General features: G+C 45.0%; 1 protein-coding gene and 1 long non-coding RNA gene across 6 annotated transcripts in view; one reads left to right on the forward strand and one right to left on the reverse strand.

Moving 5' to 3' along the window:
• The window catches only part of ARID1B (AT-rich interaction domain 1B), a 409,096-nt gene extending 397,866 nt beyond the window's left edge, over positions 1 to 11,230 (reverse strand). For 2 of the 5 annotated variants that reach the window (XM_065931065.1, XM_065931063.1), the window contains exon 1: positions 9,334 to 11,230. In XM_065931065.1, coding sequence (XP_065787137.1) covers positions 9,334 to 11,163 — 1,830 coding nt within the window. In that variant the 5' untranslated portion in view covers positions 11,164 to 11,230. The remainder of the gene's footprint in view (positions 1 to 9,333) is intronic. The other 3 variants (XM_065931067.1, XM_065931064.1, XM_065931066.1) reach the window with 2 other exon arrangements.
• Positions 11,231 to 11,352: 122 nt separating this feature from the next.
• LOC136163303 (uncharacterized) lies at positions 11,353 to 20,531 on the forward strand. Its single transcript, XR_010662215.1, has 3 exons — positions 11,353 to 17,631; positions 18,035 to 18,207; positions 20,505 to 20,531. It is a non-coding gene; the product is annotated as an uncharacterized lncRNA (long non-coding RNA).
• Positions 20,532 to 21,696: the final 1,165 nt, after the last annotated feature.

The raw sequence follows: 21,696 nt of genomic DNA on the forward strand, positions 1-21,696 counted from the left end.
GATGAATATCGAAGGGGTCAGTGGCTTGGCTCTAAAGGCATCGGTCTCCCATGGGCTCTACTGGTAAACCAAAACCAGTTTCATGTAACTGTTTACAAGAGTCCAATCAGCACATAACTGCATTTTGTGAGGGAAATTACTCTGGAATTCACAAAATCTGTATATTTGCACTGGGCTCAGTTGATATTCTCTGAACATGTCTGGGATCTAGTGTAGTTTAATAAGATATTCAGTGGTGCATAACTGATTAGGCAGTATATTCTTTTTAAAACATTCCAAAGCGTCACAGGGTTTTACAACTGGAAGGGACTAGGGGTCATTAACTGATGATGGCAGAGGCTTGTCCTCAGCCGCACCCTGAAGTGCAGCAGGGCCAGGCAGAGAACAGGATCCCGGGCCCCCTTTTCTACAGCCGCGGGCTGACAAGTGGTACCACTTAAAGATGCTACCGGGCTGATGGCGATGCTCTCGGGGGTGACCCCGCCCAGCAGGCCACAGCGCAAGAAGGAAAACCGAGTCCTGTCAGATCCGAGAAAATGGGCACTGAAGGCTCTGGAAGAATGCAAGGTCTGAACTACTCCAAGCCCATGACCCTTCCCTTACAACGGGACAGCTTGTGATACATTTGTATTCTCATAAACCCTCATCATCACAAGAAACAAACTAATATTCAAACATATCAGTGCCCTCAGAAACTGGCCCATAAGAAAGATACTTGCTCAGCAGTAGTCATGTTTTCCCCTTCTATTTCCAACATCAGTAATAATTCACTGGGTGAAGTGAATTTATTACTTAAAAAAAAATAGGATCAGTATTTTAAAGGACAGTACAATGGGTTCATAATTGCATATATAAACATATGGTCCCTGAATCTTAAAATCTGCTCTTAAAATTTCAGAAATTATATGCCAAATTCTAGACAAATTTCAGAATTACCAACAATTTCCAAAAATTAGACTCTGAAGTATTATGAGTGGTTTCACTTCTGAGATGCTCATCACAAAAAGAAACAGGAGATACTAAGAATTCTGGAACATCCTCCACTAACCATCAATGCTTTGCTTTCTGAAAGGTTTATTTCAGGACCCAGAAGCAGTAGCTGAATTTACTCCTCAGCCAGCATACATTATCTAAACAGTTACCAAAAATACTCTAGCAATCTAAGTATCTTCCTAAATCTGAGCAGACTGTTTTAACTTTTTTCCCCAAGAGCCCATATAATGTAGAAAACTGAGAAAAAGAAGAACCTCTCTATGTAAATTTCAGAGTGATCCTCTTCTCCTCCTTCTAGTTATTATTCTCTGTAGTGGATCGCTATTCTGCTCTGGCACCAAGCCAACAATTGATTGGTAGAAATGGAAGAGTCACTAGCCCACATCGACTCCATCACAACAATCTACAATTATTTGTTTTGCCAAAATCCACTCCCCCGCCCAAAAAAGGCAGGCCAACAGACTGCTGACCCACATGGCTGCTCTTTGCACAACTGTTTAAATGAGCTGGTTCTAAGTCAAGGAGATGCCAAAACTACCAAGGCCAGGTACAGCGGGAGCAGGCTCTGGCAGGACGTCCTTGGCCTGAACTGCACACAGGAGCAGGAGTGAGCCCCACGGCCTGGCTGATTAACAAAGTGGGTGAAATACCTATTTCCCAGTTGATAGTATAGAGTAGGTATTTACCTGACGTACACCTCACAGCACACACAAATGCTAAAAGTTTACACCTTGAGAAGTAATTGCTGCTGCCCGGCATGAACTCTTAAACCACAGTTCATCTTCTCTGTGCCCTCTGTAGAATCTGGGGTTAAAGGACATCACTGATCGTAAAAGATGTGACCACGGATCAGCACCAATAGTAACCGAAACACAACGCCAGTATTTTGCACACACAGAGCCTGTCCATGAGAAAGACTAACCAGCGCCCAAGAAATAGCCCTTTGCAGTTGCCTCGAACATTTCATCAAAAAGCCAACCGTCTTAATTTAGGAATTTTTCCACCTACAAAGACTCTGCAGTTTTGCAGAGGATGATAAAACCATGAGGAGGGATGCACAAACCTGGGGCACAGAACACTGAAAACGGGCACAGCATCACATGGTTTGGTTGCTTGCTCTGGGTTAGGGGTTGAGATGCCTTAAAACATTAAATATACTTTTTACAAAAATTATCGTTTTAAGTGATCTCCACTAATAACAGAAAGATAAAACCAGTAATTTTAAAAAGAGGCTAAAAATGCAAAAGATGAAGAGAAATAAGGGGGAAATGATCATGCTAACAGTTTATTTCCATATCCTATTATCTAACAAAGTCCCAGATTTCTCCCAACAAAGTACCTCAAACCTTTAAACAGAAAGACTTCAAAAAGTTGCTTTTCAGCTTTTAACACCAAAACTGACAATGAAACAACTAACCTACACAATGCACATTTCCAAACTGACAAAAACTGGGACGATTACCCTAAAGTTAGAATTAGAAGCAATGGACTAAAAACAAACCAAAAACACCATTACTGTTCCTTAGAGGGAGGATTTACTCATAAACTATGAAATAGCAAGATTAACGGTTATAAAAATCAGCTTATTTTATTTACATGTTAATAGCTAACAATTTTAAATTTTGACAAGGGAAGAAAAATATTGATTCACTTTGATTTGGGAGGATGAAAATATCCTGGAAATAGATAGAGCAATTGTTGCACAGCAATGCGAATGTACTTAATGCCTCTGAACTGTACCCTAAAGTGGTAAATTTTATGTAATGTATATTCTGCCACAACCAAAAAATACACACATATATAACTTTTTTAGCATTCCGTATTTTTAAAAAGTGGTCTAGAATTTTCTCCTGGATTTCATCAAATATAGCTTCCCTTCCAGAGTCACTTAATAAGGAATAATTTCTACTCTGATTCTCAAATTTCATCTTTTATCAAGGCCCAAGGAGACAGGGAAGCGCATCTTACGGAATGGAGGTAACAGAGGCCAAACCTACTTCATACTTCAGTTCAAAAGGACTGCCTTTCTGTGATAGATCTACTCCAGATTTTGCTGCCATCCTACCCAAAATAAGAGAATCTATGGATAGATGAGATATGCTTAAGATTTTAAGGCTTTAGTCTCTTTCCTAGCAATAAATATCAATCAAGAAACGGATCAATTTCATTAGTTCACCTATTGAACTCCATAGGCTTCTAGTATCCTTGCTGTTGTTCAGTCGCCCAGTCATGTCCTACTCTTTGCAACCACACGGACTGCAGCACGACAGGCCTCCCTATCCCTCAGCATCTCCCGAAGTTTGCCCAAGTTCATGTCCATTGCATCGGTGACGCCATCCAGCCATCTCATCCTCTGACGCCCCCTTCTCCTTCTGCCCTCAATCTTTCCCAGGATCAGGGACTCTTCCAATGAACCAGCTGCTCGCATCAGATGACCAAAACACTGGAGTTTCAGCTTCAGCATCAGTCCTTTCAATGAGTATTCAGGGTTGATTTCCCTTAAGACTGACTAATTTGATCTCCTTGCTGTCCAAGGGACTCTCAGGAGTCTTCTCCAGCACCACAGTTTGAAGGCATCAATTCTATGGCGCTCCGCCTACCTTACCGACCAGCGCTCACAACAGGACGTGACCACTGGGAAGGCCACAGCCTTGACTATACGGACCTTTTCACCTTGGCATTGATCTATTCAGAAGTAGGTTTAAAAAACTGGTTACTAGATCCTATTCAACTAAGTAAATATACGGAAACAGTTTTCTTAGCATTACTCGGAGTTAAAGACTTTGAAAATAGAACATATTTGTTAAAAACTTACTGTGAAAACACATATTTTACTTTCATAAACTCACTCGCTCAATTAGTCAGTTTAATTAGGGGTTCGCCCGGTGGCTCAGTTGGTAAAGAATCTGCCTACAATGCGGGAGACCAGGGTTCAATCCCTGGGTTGGGAAGATCCCCTGGAGAAGGGAAAGGCTACCCACTCTGGTATTCTGGCCTGGAGAATTCCAAGGACTGTATAGTCCATGGGGTCTCAAGAGTCAGACACGACTGGGTGACTGTCACTTCACGTCACTCAATTAACATGAATTGTTAAAACTACAGTATACCTATATCAACAATTTCATTCATTCCAGTGGCATATGGCAAAATAAGTGGACGCTTAGTAATATTTAGGTAATTATACCTAAGTAATTTTCGGCAAATTTCTAAGAGAAAAAGTCATCAACATATAAAAAACATTTTAGGTCAAAATTAATTCACTCAACCACTCAATTAAACCAAAAAACGCTGCTCAAGTCTTACATAAACAGCCTCCAAACTGGAAAAAGCAATACTGTGTAACAGATCTACACCTACAAAAACACGCCTCTGGTGGATGAGGCGTTTTGCCTGGTTGCTCCCCCACTCCACACCCCGGGGCACCAGGACTTGGGACTCCTCAGCCTCAAGCATGCACAGAGCAAGAACGCAGCTCTCCTTGACACACCCACAGTGATCTCCTGATAAAGAAGGACCCCTCGAAAAAGGCACGTGATCAAAAACTACCCAATTCCCAAAAGCCAAGGACAGGGATATGGCCCTCAAGTAAAAAGAGGATTATAAAATGTCATAAGTTTTTGTAATATCCATTTTGAAAATCTATATATTACCCCCAAAATTAATGGAACTTGAGTTTTATTAATACTCATTCTAAGCCTCCATGAATCTGTTTTAAGAAACACACAACAGTTCTTTCAAACACAAATAATTAAGACTCAGATTTATACATCTACACACAGCCCAAAATGAAAGTGACACAAGTGAAATACTAGTTCCCTTTCCTCAAATATGGATCAAAGCACACAGATCCATTAAGTGAGCAGAGTCAAGCTCCTGCAGAGAAGGAAGAAAACCCTCTCCACTCAGGACACGAGGCAAAGAGCTAATAGTTTCCTATGCCAACACGCCCAAAATTTACATCTCCAAGTCTGTCTTCAAAATAAGCTGCAAAATTTTATAGAAACCACCCCCCCACAAAAAAATTTTTTTTTAATAAAACTATTTTCTTGCTAGGAGAGAACAGGGTTAAATAAATGAAATGATCATCTTTTTGGTTTCCCTGTCACACTGATATTTATCTTAGGGAAATAAGTAAGTTCCTATTACATCAGAATTCATTTTTTTCAGATACACCCAGCTCCAAATTATAAAGTAATAAAGTCCATTCATATAGAACTGAAAATTCAACCACCCTCTGTTACATCTGTTTTCTTTAAAATGTGTCTATGTCTAATAAAACTACCAAATAAGTTGTATATTAAGAGACTTCCTCTACACTGTCTTACATTGTTTAAATCGGTTCTCAAGCCAGAATTAATATATTTTTATGCTAGAGTGAAGATGTTATTCTTACAATTTTAATGAAAGAAAATGGTAGTTAGAGGGTAGTTCATTAGTAGAAGTGTCCAGGTGTGATTTGGAGTATTTCCATATCCACAACACAATTCAGATGCTTCTGATACAACATGACATGGGAAAAATGGAATGAGTATAAAAAACTTTGCCAAAAATTCATTCCTAAATATAGATTAAAAAAAACAAAACCAAAGAAAAACGAGGGATTAGGGTTTCTTATTACAGATGCAAGGTAAGAATATGTTGTTCCCTGGAATATACCTATTGATTTTGTGTTAATATAAACATAAATTTAAGTGACAGCTGTCTTACAGAGTAGTTGCCTTAAAAAAAAAAAAAAGAAACTGCCAAAAGTAAGTACACAGAAATCAGGATCCCCAATGAAAACAATTTTAAGCCATGCACAATTTCACTTCAGATAACCTAGAAAAACAGAAAACAGTTGACATTTTTCATTGTATTTTCTTTGTTTTTTAAATGAACCACAGTTGCCAATTCCACCTCCTCTTAACGATGGGGCAGCTGGCCAGTCACAGCTCAGCAAATATAACAATTTAGTCCACAAATATTTCTTTACAAGATTTAACACATCATATAGGATAACACTGCACTGAGCGGGGAAAGTGGGAGAGTGTTATAATGTATCTTATACAAATTTTAAGGTAATCAGGAACCAGCCTGTAAGTCTGGTTACTTACAAACTTTTCTGCTTTGAAATCAGCTAATCAGTTTTCTTTTAAAGGTAAATAAGGCTTTTTAAAAATTATGTTGTATTATATTCTATAAAATTAAAGTTAAAATAGCATTAGTGAAATTCAGCACAAAAATGGACATCACAAAATCTTAGTTATGTGAGCAGACCTCAGTATTCCTTTTGAGATTGCTTTATCTGAATACTTTATCTCACAAAAATCCACTAAGTACATTGTAAAATGCCTTATTTCACTTTTTAAAAAGACCCTCCCATTACAATATACACACATTTTGTTCTCAATTACAAAAACATTTGCCACCCAATGTAAACCATTCCTAAAATCAAAAATGAAACTAAACGTGTTACAAGCCATGAGAAAATTTAACAGTATTTCATGACCTATAGTTATATAGTAATCTAATGTTTTGGACAAACAACTGGTCCTTAATATAACTATCATAACAAATACTAAAGAATAGCAGCCTTCCAAAAAGAAAAAAATACCCAAAAAAGACACATTCCACATGGTATACGGTAAAGTACCTAAAAGAAATCAGTGAATCTAGGTCATATGCCCGGCATTTTTCTTCCCCCCTTAAAAACAAAAAAGCTATTCCTAAGGGTCATACTGAGGACATAAAGGATTCACTCTCATTCCAAGAAAACAAAATACTTAAAATGATTGGTACCACTATGAAAAAATACCGTAAAGTAACACCGACCTACATCTGCCTCTATCATCCTTGTTTCTGGTTTACAGAGATGTGAATTCTAAACTGTCCCTTTAAAAGGAAGCTGACAAAGCAAATCTTATCAAAATTAATTACATGGGTTTATTTACACAAAGTTTTCCTATGCTTTTACCTATCTGAATCAAAAAAATCAGAATCCCAAGTTTTCTATGAAGAATAGGAAAATGTATTCTCATTAACAGTAAAACTCTACTAACTGAAGATTAGAAAGGAGTGGACTCCCAATGTCCTCAGCCTGGGATTCACATGATTATCTGTTAAATTCAGTACTGCACACATTCTGACAAGTCTCTCATCGAAAATACGGTTATTATTAAAATACACCTTCCTAAAGTAAATGAGCTAAGTAAAAACAGATATTACAGCCACTATTATTCCTTTTTAACATACTTTAGTATTAAAAAATTTTTAAAAATTCTAATGTCCATGAAAGAAAAACTATTTGGAAGAAACCCAGCACAATTTGCATGTAATATAGTTTCCCTAAAACATTGTGTAAGCAGTTCACATAAGGCTCACAAAACCTAATCTAGCAAAATAATCAAGGGGGGGTAAAAGATTCCTGATGCATTTGCTTCCAAATCAGAAGCAAATATAAAATAATTTTTAAAATTTCACAAGGAGGTCCATTTCTTCCCTTTTAACTAATTGTTGTCTGCAAAAATTATTATACAGTTTCCTCACTTCATGTTTTCTTAAACATCACGTCCATTCTAACTGAAACTTCTCACCCACTAACATCTAAAAACGATCAGAATTGTTAAAGCACAACTTACCAGAAATATAGTTTTAATCTTGTTATAAAGCTAATTAAATATTACTAAAATATACCTCTGGCGATCAGAATCGTGACATTTTTAATGTTACAAGTTTTAATTTTACATTAAACTACACGTGATGACATACTTCCAAATTTTTTCATGGTTTAATCCATAAAGGGTAATTTTATAAAAGCTTTCCAAATCCAGAAATTGGTAAAATTCTTGATTTAATTCTTTTTCAATTGCTATATCCTCACCCTACAATTACAGTGAATGAGATATGCAATGGCCATGCTAAGACTGTCAAACAGCGGAATTTTCTAAGTGCCCAATACTGGACATCAGTGTGATGTTTTTAGGTATCTAATCCTCTTATTAGTAACTGTGATTCATAATAATTTAAGCTTTAAATAATATTGCACCTTACATCTGCATGTAACAGAGCTCGGTTATTATTTGTGGCAAGAATTTTTGTGACTGTACTGCTCAGCACTTCTATTTACATCAGCAGTGCTAAATGCCCAATGGTGAGAGGGGAGCCAATCAGATGGCAGATTAGATGTCAACTCAGAGGCAGCTGTCTGGAGACTATTACAGCCAGTTTACCTCCACAATTCAAATTCCAAACCTTGCAAAGGAGATCAAGTCAGTCTTTAGGCTCAGCCTCCGAGCGAGAAACAGCTAGAGTGCAGGACTCTTCCTAATAACGCTGCAGGACTTGGGAGGGGGGGGACAGGAAATTAAAAACCCAAATAAATCTGATCCAAAAAGATCCATTTTCACTGGTGAGCTCCCTCCCTGGGTTCGCTGACTAAAACCGTACGCCTAACCCACGATCCAAATAAGTTCAGTTTAACCGGAATGTGTTCCTTTAACGCAGCCTATCCGTTGAAGGTGACTCCTTTCAAGCAGCCAGCAAGCCAAATAATGGATTTCCCCGGTTTATTCTTGGGAATGAATCGATATATTTCAGGGTCGTTTTCCTCCCCATCGTTGTAAAACGTGGGTATTCTTTTTGGCTACTAAACGCTCAAAACTCGAAGCCCGCGTCGAATATCGCCGAATGCCTGGGTACAACTACGAAACACACGCTCGGCTGCCACAAAGCTAACCTTTTTTTTTTTTTCCCCTCCTGCCTTCACCTTGTGAGCTCTAAGAGGGAAAAACGCGGTGTGGCCTGAGGTAGGACAAAGTTCCTCATTCTTTCCTCAGTTCGAGCTCATGGTGGGCGCTACCCGAGAAGCGGGGGGCAGTTATTCCTCCTCAGACCCTACCGGCCCGGAGCGCCTATTTCTGTGGTAAAAAATGAATAAATTAATAAAATAAAGCTGCCCAAACGGCCCCCGGCGCCCACACGGCTTCCCGGCGGCGCGGTCCGGGCCGCGCGGCTCGGCGCCCGGGGCGGGGGTGTCGAGGCGGGCGCTCGGCGACCGGCCACCGCGGCGCCCGTCCCGGGCCTCGGCGAGGGACCCCCTCTCCTCCCCCCGGGACCCCGGGCCGCGCACTCCGACCCTGCGCGCCGCCGGGCCTCGGAGCGAGGCAGCCGCGAGTTAAAATGGCTTTGGGCGCCTCGCCCCCCCACCTCCCCACCTCCGCCTCACACACACACACCACCACCACCCCCCCACCAGGGCCGAAGACGCAGAAAAAGTAACGCGGAAAGAAAAGAAACTACAGGGCTCGCGGCGCGCGGCGAGGCCGCCGCGGCGGAAGCAGGCCCGGCCGGCGCGGGGGTTACCTGGGATCTGCCCATGGTCGGGCCGGGGGTGCCGGGGCTCATCGCCGGGTGGCTCCTTTGTTGCGCGGCCGCCCAGGCCGGGCTGGCAGCGGCGTATTGGGCGCCCATGTCCTTGCCCAAGCCCATGCCCGCGGCCGCCTGCTGGCCGCCCGCCGCCGCCCCCGCCGCCGCTGCTGCCGCCTGGGACTGGGGCTGCGACGGCGGCGGCGGCGGCGGCGGCGCGCTGGGGCTGCTGTAGTCCGGGTAGCTGCCGCCGTAGCTCCTCATCATGGGGCTGGGCGAGGTGAGCAGCTGGTTGAGGGTCGGGGTGGCCCCCGACGGGTGCTGGTTCTGCCCGGCGAAGCGCTGGAAGCCCCCCGTCGCCGCCGCCGCCGCTGCCGCCGCCGCCGCGCCGGCGGCCGCCTTGCTGAGGCTCGCGGCCCCGCCGCCCCCGGGGCCCATCATCATGCCGCCGCCCTGCTGCCGGGGGGAGCTCAGCACCCCGTACCCCGAGGACGAGCCCCCATAGCCGCCGCCGCCGCCGCCTCCTGCTGCTGCTGCTGCCGCCGCCGCCGCGGCCGCCGCCGCCACAGCTCCCGCTCCTCCTGCTCCTCCTCCTCCTCCTCCGCTGCCTCCTCCTCCTCCTCCTCCTCCTCCACCGCCGCCGCCGCCGCCGCCGCCGCCCGCGCTGGGCCGGCTGTAGCCCGGATAATGGTTGTACTGGCTGTTGGGGTACCCTTCGTGGGAGTTCTGCAGGGGGTCCATGCTGTTGGGGGCTCCGGCGGCAGCTGAGGCGGAGTGCATCAGCCCCATCCCGGGGCTTTGTTGTCCGCCATGTTGATCAAAGCAAGGCCCAGCGCGGCCGCCGGGGCCGCCGCTAGCTGGGGCAGCGCTGCCATAGTAATTATTAAACTCCGAGACGGCCGCCGGGCCGCCGCCGCCGCCTCCGCCGCCCCCGGGCACGGCGACCGGCGGCGGCGGCTGTTGCTGCTGCTGCGCGCCCAGGGCGCCCAGGCCCGGCTGCTCGAACCGGCCGCCCGCCGGCTCCCCCATCTTGGGCGGCGCGTCGTCCTCGTCGCCCGGCTTGCTCAGCAGCGGCTGGCCCGGGGGCTCGGCCTGGTTGCCCGCGGCAGCACCGTCCTTGGCGCCTCCATGTTGCGGCTGCTCCATGTCGGCACCGGGCTGAGGCGTGCCGCCGCCCGCGCCGCCGAGGCTGTTGTTGTTGGAAATGGGATGTTGGTGCTGCTGCTGCTGCTGCTGTGGTTGCTGCTGCTGCTGCTGGAACTGGCTTAGCTGCTGCTGTAGTGCGTGGTGGTGGAGGTGGTGGAGGTGGTGGGCATGGTGGAGGTGTTGGTGTTGGAGGTGGTGGGCATGGTGGTGGTGATGGTGGAGGTGCTGCTGCTGGTGGGGCGCTGCGGCGGGGGCTTCGCCAACGGTTTTCAGTTTGTGGTTGGGGAGCAGCCCCGTCTCCATGGCCGAGCCCGGGCCCGACGAGGAGGAAGAGGAGGACGCCGCCGCCGCCGCCGCGCCGGAGGAGGAGGAGGAGGAGGAGGACAGCGCGGCGGCGCTTCCACCCTCCGCCTCGGAGCCGCCGCTCTTGGCGCTGTTAGTGCTGGCGGCGGCCGCGGCGCTCGCGTTATGGGCCATGTTCAGATCGTGACGGGGTTGCAGGGGGTGGTGGTGCACATTATTCAGGCCGCTGCCGTCGCCGCCCCCCAGCATGGGTCCCGGGGCTGCCGCGCCGCGCGCCCCCGCCTCCAGGTCCCGGGCCCCGGGCGCCGGCCGCGGCCCGGGGGGCGCCCGCCGCTCGCCGCTGCCCGCCCGCGCTGCTGCTGCTGCCCGCGCGGCCATGATCGCCGCGGCGTGGCCAGGCCGGGCGGGGGGGCGCGGGGGGAGACAATAAAACCCACTTTCTCGTCCGCGGCCCCTCCTGTGCGCATCCACACGCCCCGACGGGGATCGAGCGGGCCCCCTCCCCACTCCCCTCCCTCCACGGGCCCCGCCGGAGCCGAACCGGGAGTCTACGCCTTACGGTCTGGGCCTGTTCCCGCTGTGTGATTTCAGGGTGAAAGTTTTTAGTGCAGGTTTAAATGAAACTTTTTCTCTTTTTCCTCTCTACCCCGGATATGGGTAAAAATACACGACTGACTTGAGCCGCTCGGGCCCAGCATGGCTTGAGAGGGAGCCGGGCGAGCCCGAGCAACTATTATCCACTTCTCTCTGATTGCTCGGGCGCACTCGCAAAACGCGGACTGGACTCAGCCCTGGGCGGCCGCGGCCCGCGGGGCCCTGCGCCCGGCCGGCCCGGGTGCAGCCTCGCGGGCACCGGCGGCCCCGGGCCGGGGAGCTCGGTCGGGCCGCGCCGCTGGCGTCCGGAGCGCGGCGGGCGTGGGGCGACCGGAGGCTGCACTTTCCCCTCGTGCCTCCGTCGCCTTGCCAACCGGGCGTTCGCGTGTTTGTTTTCACGTCTAAAAGGCACGATACAAAGGTGGAAAACGAGTCTGACGAGCAGACAAAAGAGGGAGAGAAGGGCCGGGGAACAAAGTTGTCTGTCGGCCTCAAAGGTTACGAGGAGCCGACGGAGAAAGAAAATATTTGGGCTATCTGTGCAAAAGCACTGCCTCTCCCAAGAGTTATGTAATTTTTCAGCATGTTAGCCTCTCTCCCTTGATTTCGGGCCATCAGTATGATTCCCACAACTTCTTCAAACTGCAAAATTAGGAAAGAGTTTTAACTGAAGGTTAGCCGCATTCCGGGAGGTCTGTGCCCTGTACACAACAGGTACTCAATACATGCTTATTACTGACTGCACCTGCCCCAGAGAAATGCCAATATAACTTTTTTTTTTTTTAAGGCAGTGTGTGTGTGCCTGGGTGGTTAGCCCCTCAGTTCTGTCTGAGACTCTGTGACTCCATGGACGATAGCCCACCCGGCTCCTCTGTCCATGGGATTCTCCAGGCAGGAACACTGGAATGGATAGCCATTCCCTTCTCCAGGGGATCTTCCCGACTCGGGGATCGAACTGGGGTCTGCTGCGTTGCTGGCGGATTCTTTACCATCTGAGCCACCAGGGAAGCCCACGTAGGCTTTATTAATGAAAACACGAAAGTATTCCCGAAGGAGCATTTTCCTCACAATGCACTTTCCTGTCTTCTCTTGAAGGGAAAGCTTTCAAATATGTAGAGTGGTGTGTTATGCTCCCAACAACTTGCACGTGGAAATTTAACTGTTGGTGCCATAATAGCAAGAGCTAAGGTTTATCTCATGTCTTCATAAATCTGTATGACGCCTTTCATCCTATTTTAGAGGTTATGTGCACAGTTAACCCTCTTGATATGAGTTCATTTCTAAGTAATGTGAAACCAAACTAAAAGAAATACATGTTATATTTCATAAACATAAGATCAGTGATGATGTAAATCCATCAAATCTAATCCTACAGCAAAAACGTTTCACACTTTTTCTTCAAATACTATCCATTGTTTTATCACTTTTTGATGTTTTAAATGTTTTTATTATTGTGAATCTGTCACCTAGTAACATCTTGAATATCTTCCAAAGCAGGACTTCTTAACCTAAACAATAGCTCAGTTGTACTAGTGTGGACTCAGTTTTCATGGAGAGAAAGCGTCTGAAACCAGAGCTTTCAAGAAGTCCTGCTAGCTGAAATGATATATATGGTTTTGGTAGAATGTAGCTTTCTAAAATCACCTAATTCTTCAGCCTTCCATAAAGGCTTTTTTAGTTTATTTCAACTGCAGTGGGTTATTTTTGTTTGCTTGACCAAATGTAAATATGTTACTGGACTAAATAGAAAAGAATAGATGTGAAATACTGGTGACTGATGGTGGAGGAGGAGAATCAGGTGCAAACCCAAAGTGCATACAACAAATTGCAAGTCTATGCAAACAACTGGAAAACAGGAGTTATATCATCACGTGTAAGTGAATAAGAGAAATTTAAGGTGAATTCATGCCAAATCATTCATCAGTTTTTGCCAAGAGAATACTACATCTTTGTTAGTGTGCCTCTTTGACATTTTCTCCTGGATTTTCTCCCTTTATATAGTCAAATACATACTAATTACATGATGATGCCACATAAATTGAATTTTTTAAGTTTTCATATGCAAATACAAATATATGTCTGTTTTGCGTATGTGTTTATACATATATTCTAAACTCAATTACATATTTATGCTTTTAGACATTTATAGTCCAACTGAATGTACACATATAATCATAAAAATACATTTTTTCCAACTGACAAAATATATCAACATCAGTTCATACAAGTGCAGCCATATTTTGTGGCTTATTTTCACAACTAATCCTAAAAAGGGAAAATGAGTCACCAAGTTCACCTCTGGCCCTTTTCTTAGCACTTTTTTTTTCTATATAGAAAAATCATGAAACTTGAAAAAAAAAAACTGGGTATATGGGTCGAAATCTCTTTTAATTCCTCTTGCTTCAGCAAGTCAACTAGAAGATTGGAACCAAGAGGCTATGAAATCGAGGCCCCCAGCACAATGAAGTCAGTCTGCTATAAAAGGCGACACATGCCAGCTTCTCCTCCCCAATGGCAGATGCCACACCCTGAAACAGACAGAAGGCAGTGCAGTCTGTAACAGAAGCACAACACAAAGCCGGCAGGACTTGGTTTTGTCTCTTAAACCACAGAGCATGCTAAAATACCTTTTCAAAAGCGTCTTGCTGAAGGTAGTCGTGGGCTCCTCTTTATTCAACTTAGGCTTCTCAAACACACCTTCTTGAGAAAACAAAAGCCTTTTAACAGTTTCATTTAAAAAATCCAGGACTTAACAAAATCACAGTTGTCGGGTCTGTTAGAAAGTCATGAAGTAGGTTCACATTTCTCAAAAGCAAAGTCGTGAAATAGTTTCATATTTCCCAAAAGCATGATTTGAACTGTAGATTATAGTTCTGTTGTGTCAGTTGCCTCAATTATCCTATATGGAGATTCTACAGTAGTTTTCAAATGGAAAATAAAGTACTAGAAATGACCGCATTCATTTTTCCTAATGAATTCTTTATTTTTACACCTCTTGCCTCAATTTCAAACCATAATGACAACTTTAATAAGTTACATTAGCCACAAAAGAGTCGAGGAGGTGAAAGCCCAAAAGCTCCAGAGTGGGCTCACCCTGCCTGCAGCCAACGTGCCACCCACCGAATGCCCCACACCCTCACGGTTAGCCAGAGGATTATCCAGTACTTTGTTAAACATTACTTTCTGGTTACAAAAATGGGGTTGGGTTTGGTGGGTTTTTTTACCGTTGTGAAAAATTGATATTCAAATACGATTCCCTTTGAATAAGTTTTAGGGCACCGAATCAAAGGCTCTTCAAACCTGCCCACTTAAAGAGGATTGAGCCAGATGGTAGTTTAAGAATGCCACAGTTCTGTTCTCTTTGCCTCTTCATAGCCCATCACACTGTTTGCTTTAAGATTAGTCCCCTTTTACTGTTCTGGTTATTTATTCAATAACTGAAACTATCATGATTCACTACCCATCATATTTCTCAGTGTTCTTCACATAATTTGGAACCAATTTAGACTAAAGCCCTGTCAAAAGTTTTACAAATAACTATTAAAGACTAAGGCTTTGGATACTTGCTTTCCTTTTAGATTTATGAGAAATGCTATGAATGGAGTTAATGGGATTTCCCTACTTATCTTGATCAGGGACTTTAAAAAGCACTAAACAATTGTCCTTTTCACGTCTCTGATTTAGATGTTAGCAGTGAATAACAGGAAATGCAAGATACGGGAGACAGCATTTGACTTGAAACAACTATGCAAATGTAATAGTGGCCCATAAGTTTAGGATGCAAAACAACTAGGATCTGAAAACAAACATCTAGGCAAGAAATAATTTAAATAAATGTGGGGACTTTTGACTAACAAGAGCACTACTATATTTCCTAAGACTATTATAGTGGGGATAATCAACTGGATGGGGAGAGGGATTAACTACACCTTTTTTTTTTTTCAACAGATTTGTCTAGAATCTAGCTTGTGACATTCCCTGAGAATAAAAAGACTACCTTTATTCTGTCCTCAACAGGAGAGATAAACTATTAACCTAAAACATACTATTGTTGTTCAGTTGCTAAGTCGTGTGCCTCTCTGCGACCACCTCACGGACTGCAGCATGCCAGGCTCCTCTGTCCACTTTCTCACAGTTTGGTCAAATTCATGTCCATTGAGTCTGCAATGCTATCTAACCATCTCCCAGGTGGTGCAGTGTTAAAGAATCCACCTGCCAGTCCAGGATACATGGGTTCCATTCCTGGGTCAGGAAGATCCTCTGGAGAAGGAAATGGCAACCCACTCCAGTACTCTTGCCTGGAAAATTCCGTGGACAGAGGAACCTAGCTAGGTAAAGTCCCTAGGGTCGCAAAGAGTTGACCATGACTGAGCATACAAACACACGCATTAGACATACTTAGGGCTGCCGTGAAACGTCATGGAGGATCCGGCCAGAAGAGCAGCAGTTCAGACTTCCCCACCTCACAGCATTCCCTGCAGCTCTGCCTTGTTGGCTGCCATCGGCAGGGCACTGCGCCCTAATCCTTAGTCTAGTTTGAAGTGATGCCGGAACCCACCAATGCTGAAGCTAGACTTCCAGAATCCTAAGTCAGGTTCACCAGAGAGTGAGTGAGTGTATTGAGTGTGAGTGTGTGTGTGTATTAGTCACTCAGTCGTGTCCAACTCTCTGTGACCCCATAGACTGCAGCCTGCCAGGCTCCTCTGACCATGGAATTCTCCAGGCAAGAATGCTGGAGTGGGTTGCCATTTCCTCCAAGGTTCACCAGTGACTACTCCAATTTCTCTCCAAAGTCCCTGGAAACATAGTAACAGCAACGAAATAAATTACATTTATTTCTGTAATATATTTTGGAATGCTGTACTATGTATCTTATACTAGACTCCACATTTTGGATGTGTAATTTTTTTTATTACAGCCTAGTTTAGAAATGTTCTATAGTTTTTAGACAAATGTGTTCAATGGCATTTCTTCAGTTTATTCCCAGGATTGTCCTCGTTTTGCCATCATCAGAATCATTTATTGAGCATCTACTAGTGCATTTTAATATTCTCTCCAATGATTACATCATGTCATATACCCATCTGTGTGGCTTCTGTCACTGATAACCTACCGCTTAGATAAAAGCACTTTATTGATAACATTACTCTAGTTCCCCATTAAGTAAATACTCAAGAAGTAAACATATTTGAGGTATTTTGTATTAGTCAAGAATATAAAGGAAATCATTTAGAGAGTTAAACTCAATTTTCTGGAAAGATTTTAGCAACTTATTGAAGACCTGAATCTTTGTCATTGGTGATTATTTGCTTCTTAGTACATATAAATTTCTACAATAAAACTACTTATCAAGCACAATAAACTCCAAATAATAAATAACTCATTGCATTAACGTAACGCATTTGTGATATTTATTTCACCCTTCTTATCTTCATTTTGTCCCTAATTCATTAAGAGAATCAGTTGGCACTCTTAAGGGTAAATTACTGACAGTCATCTGATTGTTCTCCTAAGGGCCAAAGGATTTGGTTATAGGCTGTCCTTCCACCAAATGACATAATTTCCCTGGGGAATTTGCTTATCAGTGCATTCCTCTAGAAATGCTCAAGTGATTGAGCATAAATACTTTTTTCTCTCCCTAACTTAAAGGATATTTCACATCGTAGCATGTTACTACAGGACTTAAAATTCAGTGGCCTCCCTGGCGTCTGTCTGACCCTCAGACGTCTCCCAGGCTGTCCTTCTGTCTGTGCCGCTGGTGACCTGCTTTTCTCAGGGACCATGTGGGGTAAAGGTTTCCCTCCCAAAGGATAACCCACAGGAGCAGCTGGGCAGGCGGCTTCTTGATTCAACCCCATTCTTTCGGCAGATAATTGCCGAGGCCTGCCTACTCCGCACCGGCCCCGTGCTGGACTCTGCGGCCACCACACTGAGAATTTTAAAAAATAAAAATAAAAGGAACTTCCAGCACTGTCCATCAGCTCGCCACTAATCAAGTGACCCCACGCAAAAGTGTCTAGCTGCGCAGAAGACAACGCGCTGGGAAGGAAAGGCGCAGGGCTCTACGAGGGAAGGCGCTGACGCAAGCCGGGGCCCCAGGGAAGGCTTCCCGGAGGAAACGTGGCTGAAACCCGAAGAGCGAGGAGGAATAACCCGGGCAGGAAGGGAAAGGGCGTCCCGGACGGCAGGAGGCGCGGGGCCGGCCCCGCAGCCCAGCTGCACCCGCGCTTGTCCCCCGAGCGCGGCGCGAAGGTACCGCGGCCTCTGCGCCCAGGGGGCTGACCCGGGGCCCGGGGTGGTCACGCGGCCCTCGGGCTGCCGGGAAGAGAGGCGGGGCCGGAGAGAGTGGGCGTGGTCCGGGGGCGGGGCCCGGGCGTCCAGGCCCGCCTCCTTCAAGTGCAGAGCCTCCCAGTGCATAAGGAGACTCGGGAATAATAAAAGAGCATCCTAACGTGAGTCTGTTTGAATGGTTACACTTTTTAAAAAACACTCAGCCTAGTGAATAGAAGGCTATACAAGTGTGCTTTTCACAGAATTAACTCTGAGATTCACGTAGTTTTCATTAATTCACAGAGCCCCACAGGCTGTGTGGTCTGTGGATGGATCACAAGTATAAAAACAAATAGCAGAATCAACAACTTTTCTTTCCGTCTAGTCATTGTATCTCTAGGACTAAAGGGATAACCGTAACTGGCGACCACGACGAAGCCTAAATTTGGGAGCCTTTGTGCCTCCTCTCCCAGTTCTCTGTTTTGAAGGAGCTTCCTCCATGTGAGAGATAAGAGATGGTGGAGGTGGAAGGAGGCAGGAGGGACCGTGGGGATGGAGGTAAGTGAAGTGACTCCAAAGAGTCCACAACTTAAGAATGTGTGGATTTTTCACCGACCAAGGGCTTCCAACCAAGGATGTGAATGGGGTCTTCAGTTCAGTCAGAGCCTTACTTGCCACCCATTGAGTCCTGCTTGAGGATGGGGTGTCTAATTTGCACAAAGACTCGTGCATGCTTGCAGTGACCCTCCATGGCAGAGAGGGCAAGGAGGTAACATTGATAGACTTTGGTAATCAATTAGATATAGGGGTGAGGAAATGGAAAGATCAAGTTCCCACCTCTCCCTTCTTTTACCATCTCCCTACCTCCCCTTCCTGGTCCAAACCAAAGATGAAGCAGCTGGAAACTCCAGCTGTTATCCCTACCGCCCCATCCACTTCACCCTATCCATCTATCCTACCCCTCCAACTGCTCTGATAAGCTCTGTCCATTATAGAATCTTAGGCCTAAAAACAGCTTAGAAGTTTTAATAAGCTGTGAAAAACTCGTCAGATCCATACACTATAGATGTTTTGTGATGTCAGAGTCTTCTTTCTTACCTAGGAACCTGTAAAGTTGAGATGATCCATGGGAAACTCTTTGAAACAAATAAACCAAATGAGTTGACACTCAACCCATAAGTTACAGTTTGCCCCCTTCCCAGAGCCTCCTGTTTGCACAGCGCCAAGGACTGTTGTGCTTATCATCACTGATCTAAAGGACACCTGTGTCCAGTGTAGCTGCTTATCCCCTGGAGGTATGCAGTATGACTGCCCTGCTCCTTCTGCATTTGTGAGAGGCCAGAGCTATCATCTGGAGAAGGCAATGGCACCCGACTCCACTACTCTTGCCTGGAAAATCCCATGGACGGAGGAGCCTGGTAGGCTGCAGTCCATGGGGTCGTGAAGAGTCAGACACAACTGAGCGACTTCACTTTCACTTTTCATTTTCATGCATTGGAGAAGGAAATGGCAACCCACTCCAGTGTTCTTGCCTGGAGAATCCCAGGGATGGGGGAGCCTGGTGGGCTGCCGTCTATGGGGTCGCAGAGAGTCGGACACGACTGAAGCGACTTAGCAGCAGCAGCAGAGCTATCATCTGCAGTCCCTGAAAGGGGGGTACAGGAAGAAAGGAGGAGCCCAGGCTGGAAAATAGGCAGGCCTGGGCAGCATCCTTGTTTTGTGTCATGACCAGGTTTTCTGCTACCTGTCCATGGGTGCAAACCTTGAGGCAAACCACCTTGCTTATCTGGAGGAGAAAAAGGCGAGGCCAGCCCTGGGAGTTGGTGCTCCCAGAAGGCAGTCTTCGGAGCACCCAGCACACACTCCCTGCTTCTCACTCATCCCTATTTAAGGATAGGGCGTGAGTCTAGAAAAGGGAAAACTTCAGGCAGAAATAGATGTACTTAATAAACCAAGCCACTTCTGGGCTGCTTTGAGTTTCATCATGATTATTACTTAGCATTTATTGTGTTTATCTGGTGCCCAGCACTTTGCATACATGTAACAGACATGCAAGTTGCCTAATCTGACATCTGTTCTCACCTTTGGTCAAAGAAACCCCAATTTTTAACTGGGCACATGACCACCTGTAGAAAACAAAACCATCTACACACTTCCCAGATCCCTTGGAGGTAGGTATGCCCATGTGTTTAAGGACAGCTGTGGTGCTGGCTTGGTTACTTTCTACCTCCAAACTTAGTTTATGAGAGAGAGAAGTAAACTTCTGTTTAAGCTACTAATTTTTTGGGGGGGGGCTTTATTTTGTTTGGATTTTTTTCTTTTTGTTTTTAGTAGAAAATAAAATCTACAGTTGACTGATATGGTGTGTGTCTTATGTAATTCTCAAACAACCCTTTGAGAGTTTAGGTAACCTCTCAAGCCTTGATTTCCTCCTGTGGAAAATAATAGCATCTAGTTCTCTAGGTGTCTGAGGATTAGATGAAATAATTCCTGCAAAGCTCTGAACACAGTGCCTGGCACAAGAGAAGTGTTTAATGCTATTCTTTATTTTATTAAGGGCCTTACATCTCTCTAGTGGAATCACCAATTCCATGAAGTCCCTGTTTTTAATCTCTTCCACCCTCCACAGAACAATCCTGGACCCACAGTGGGCTCTGCACTTAATTGTTGAGAGAACCTTGTGGCTGAACACAAATGTGCACATAAAATTATTTACATGCATTCTCAAATTACTTGTTTCTGTCAGTGTTAAGAACTGAGGTAGCTCAAGCAACCATAAATTTTCATATGGTTATACTTTTAAAATAAAGGCAGGATTCCTAACTTCCTTTTTTTTTTTTCCTATTTGCTTCAAGGTGTGGGAAGTTTTTCTTAAAAGGTCAGGTCTACCTATCTCTCTGATTTCCCATCTTCTCCACTACGAAAGAACACTGGTAGTAAAGCCAGAGGGAAGGTAAGACTTCATTGGTTTTGTTGACTAAAGGAGCATCGTGTGAGCATGAGACTTGTAACTGGAGACAGTGGAGCGCTGCTTTCAGCGTGTTTAACACTGCGGCATATCACAGTAGTCTTGGTTTGTACTAGTTTTGCACTTATTTACAAACAACATGATTATTAGTGCCGATTCTAGAAGACTGGTTTCCACTGACCCCAAAAGAAACAATGCAAATATTCATCCTTTTCTAAAGCATAGTAAAACTCCTGTGGTTTTTGAAACCAGACCAAGAACACATGTAGAAAAGCCCATGGATTATTTTAAGTGAACTTATTTTTTTTTTAATCTCATTAACTTTTCACCATATGCTGTTTATTTTTTATATCCTGCACAGGCTGAGAAATGAAAATAGACCAGGCCACTATGTTTTGTTCAGGGCACATCATTATGAGGATGACATAGACAAACTGGGGAGTTCCGAGAAAAAACAAAGATGATTAGGGGCACTTTGTAAGATGACTTATTGAAAAAGATTTTTAAAGCTCTATATGTTCGTTAGCTCAGCAACCTAGGAGGCAAGCAGGAAAACTGCTTCCCACCACATGAAAAGTGTTACCTCGGGGGATTCCTGAATGCAGAAAGAAGCTGGATTCATGTCCCAGTTTCACATTTATGGGCTGTGCCTGTTTTGCCATTTACTTAACCTTATTGTGCGGCAGAATGTTTGTGAGACACTAAATGTCTACTTGGTGGGGTTTGGGGGATAAGAATTAAATGAGAGACTATATGTAAAGCATTTAACATATTGCCTGGAAGTAAACAGGTTATGTGGGTCAGGAAGGTCTCCTGGAGGAGGAAATGGCAACCCACTCCAGTATTCTGATCTGGCAAATCCCATGGACAGAGGGGCCTGGTGGGCTACAGTCCATGGGGTCGCAAAGAGTCAGAAAAATATGACAGTAGGGTGTGTGTGTGTATGCATGTGTATTTTAATTTCTAAATAGAATGGGTTTCTGGCATGTGATTTCAGAAGAATCAGTTACACTCCACTCAACACCAAACATTTCTCCTATTTGTCAGTGTCTAAGTCGCTTCAGTCGTGTCTGAATTCT

Source organism: Muntiacus reevesi, chromosome 3, assembly GCF_963930625.1.
Source record: "Muntiacus reevesi chromosome 3, mMunRee1.1, whole genome shotgun sequence".
Classification (NCBI taxonomy): Eukaryota; Metazoa; Chordata; class Mammalia; order Artiodactyla; family Cervidae; genus Muntiacus; species Muntiacus reevesi.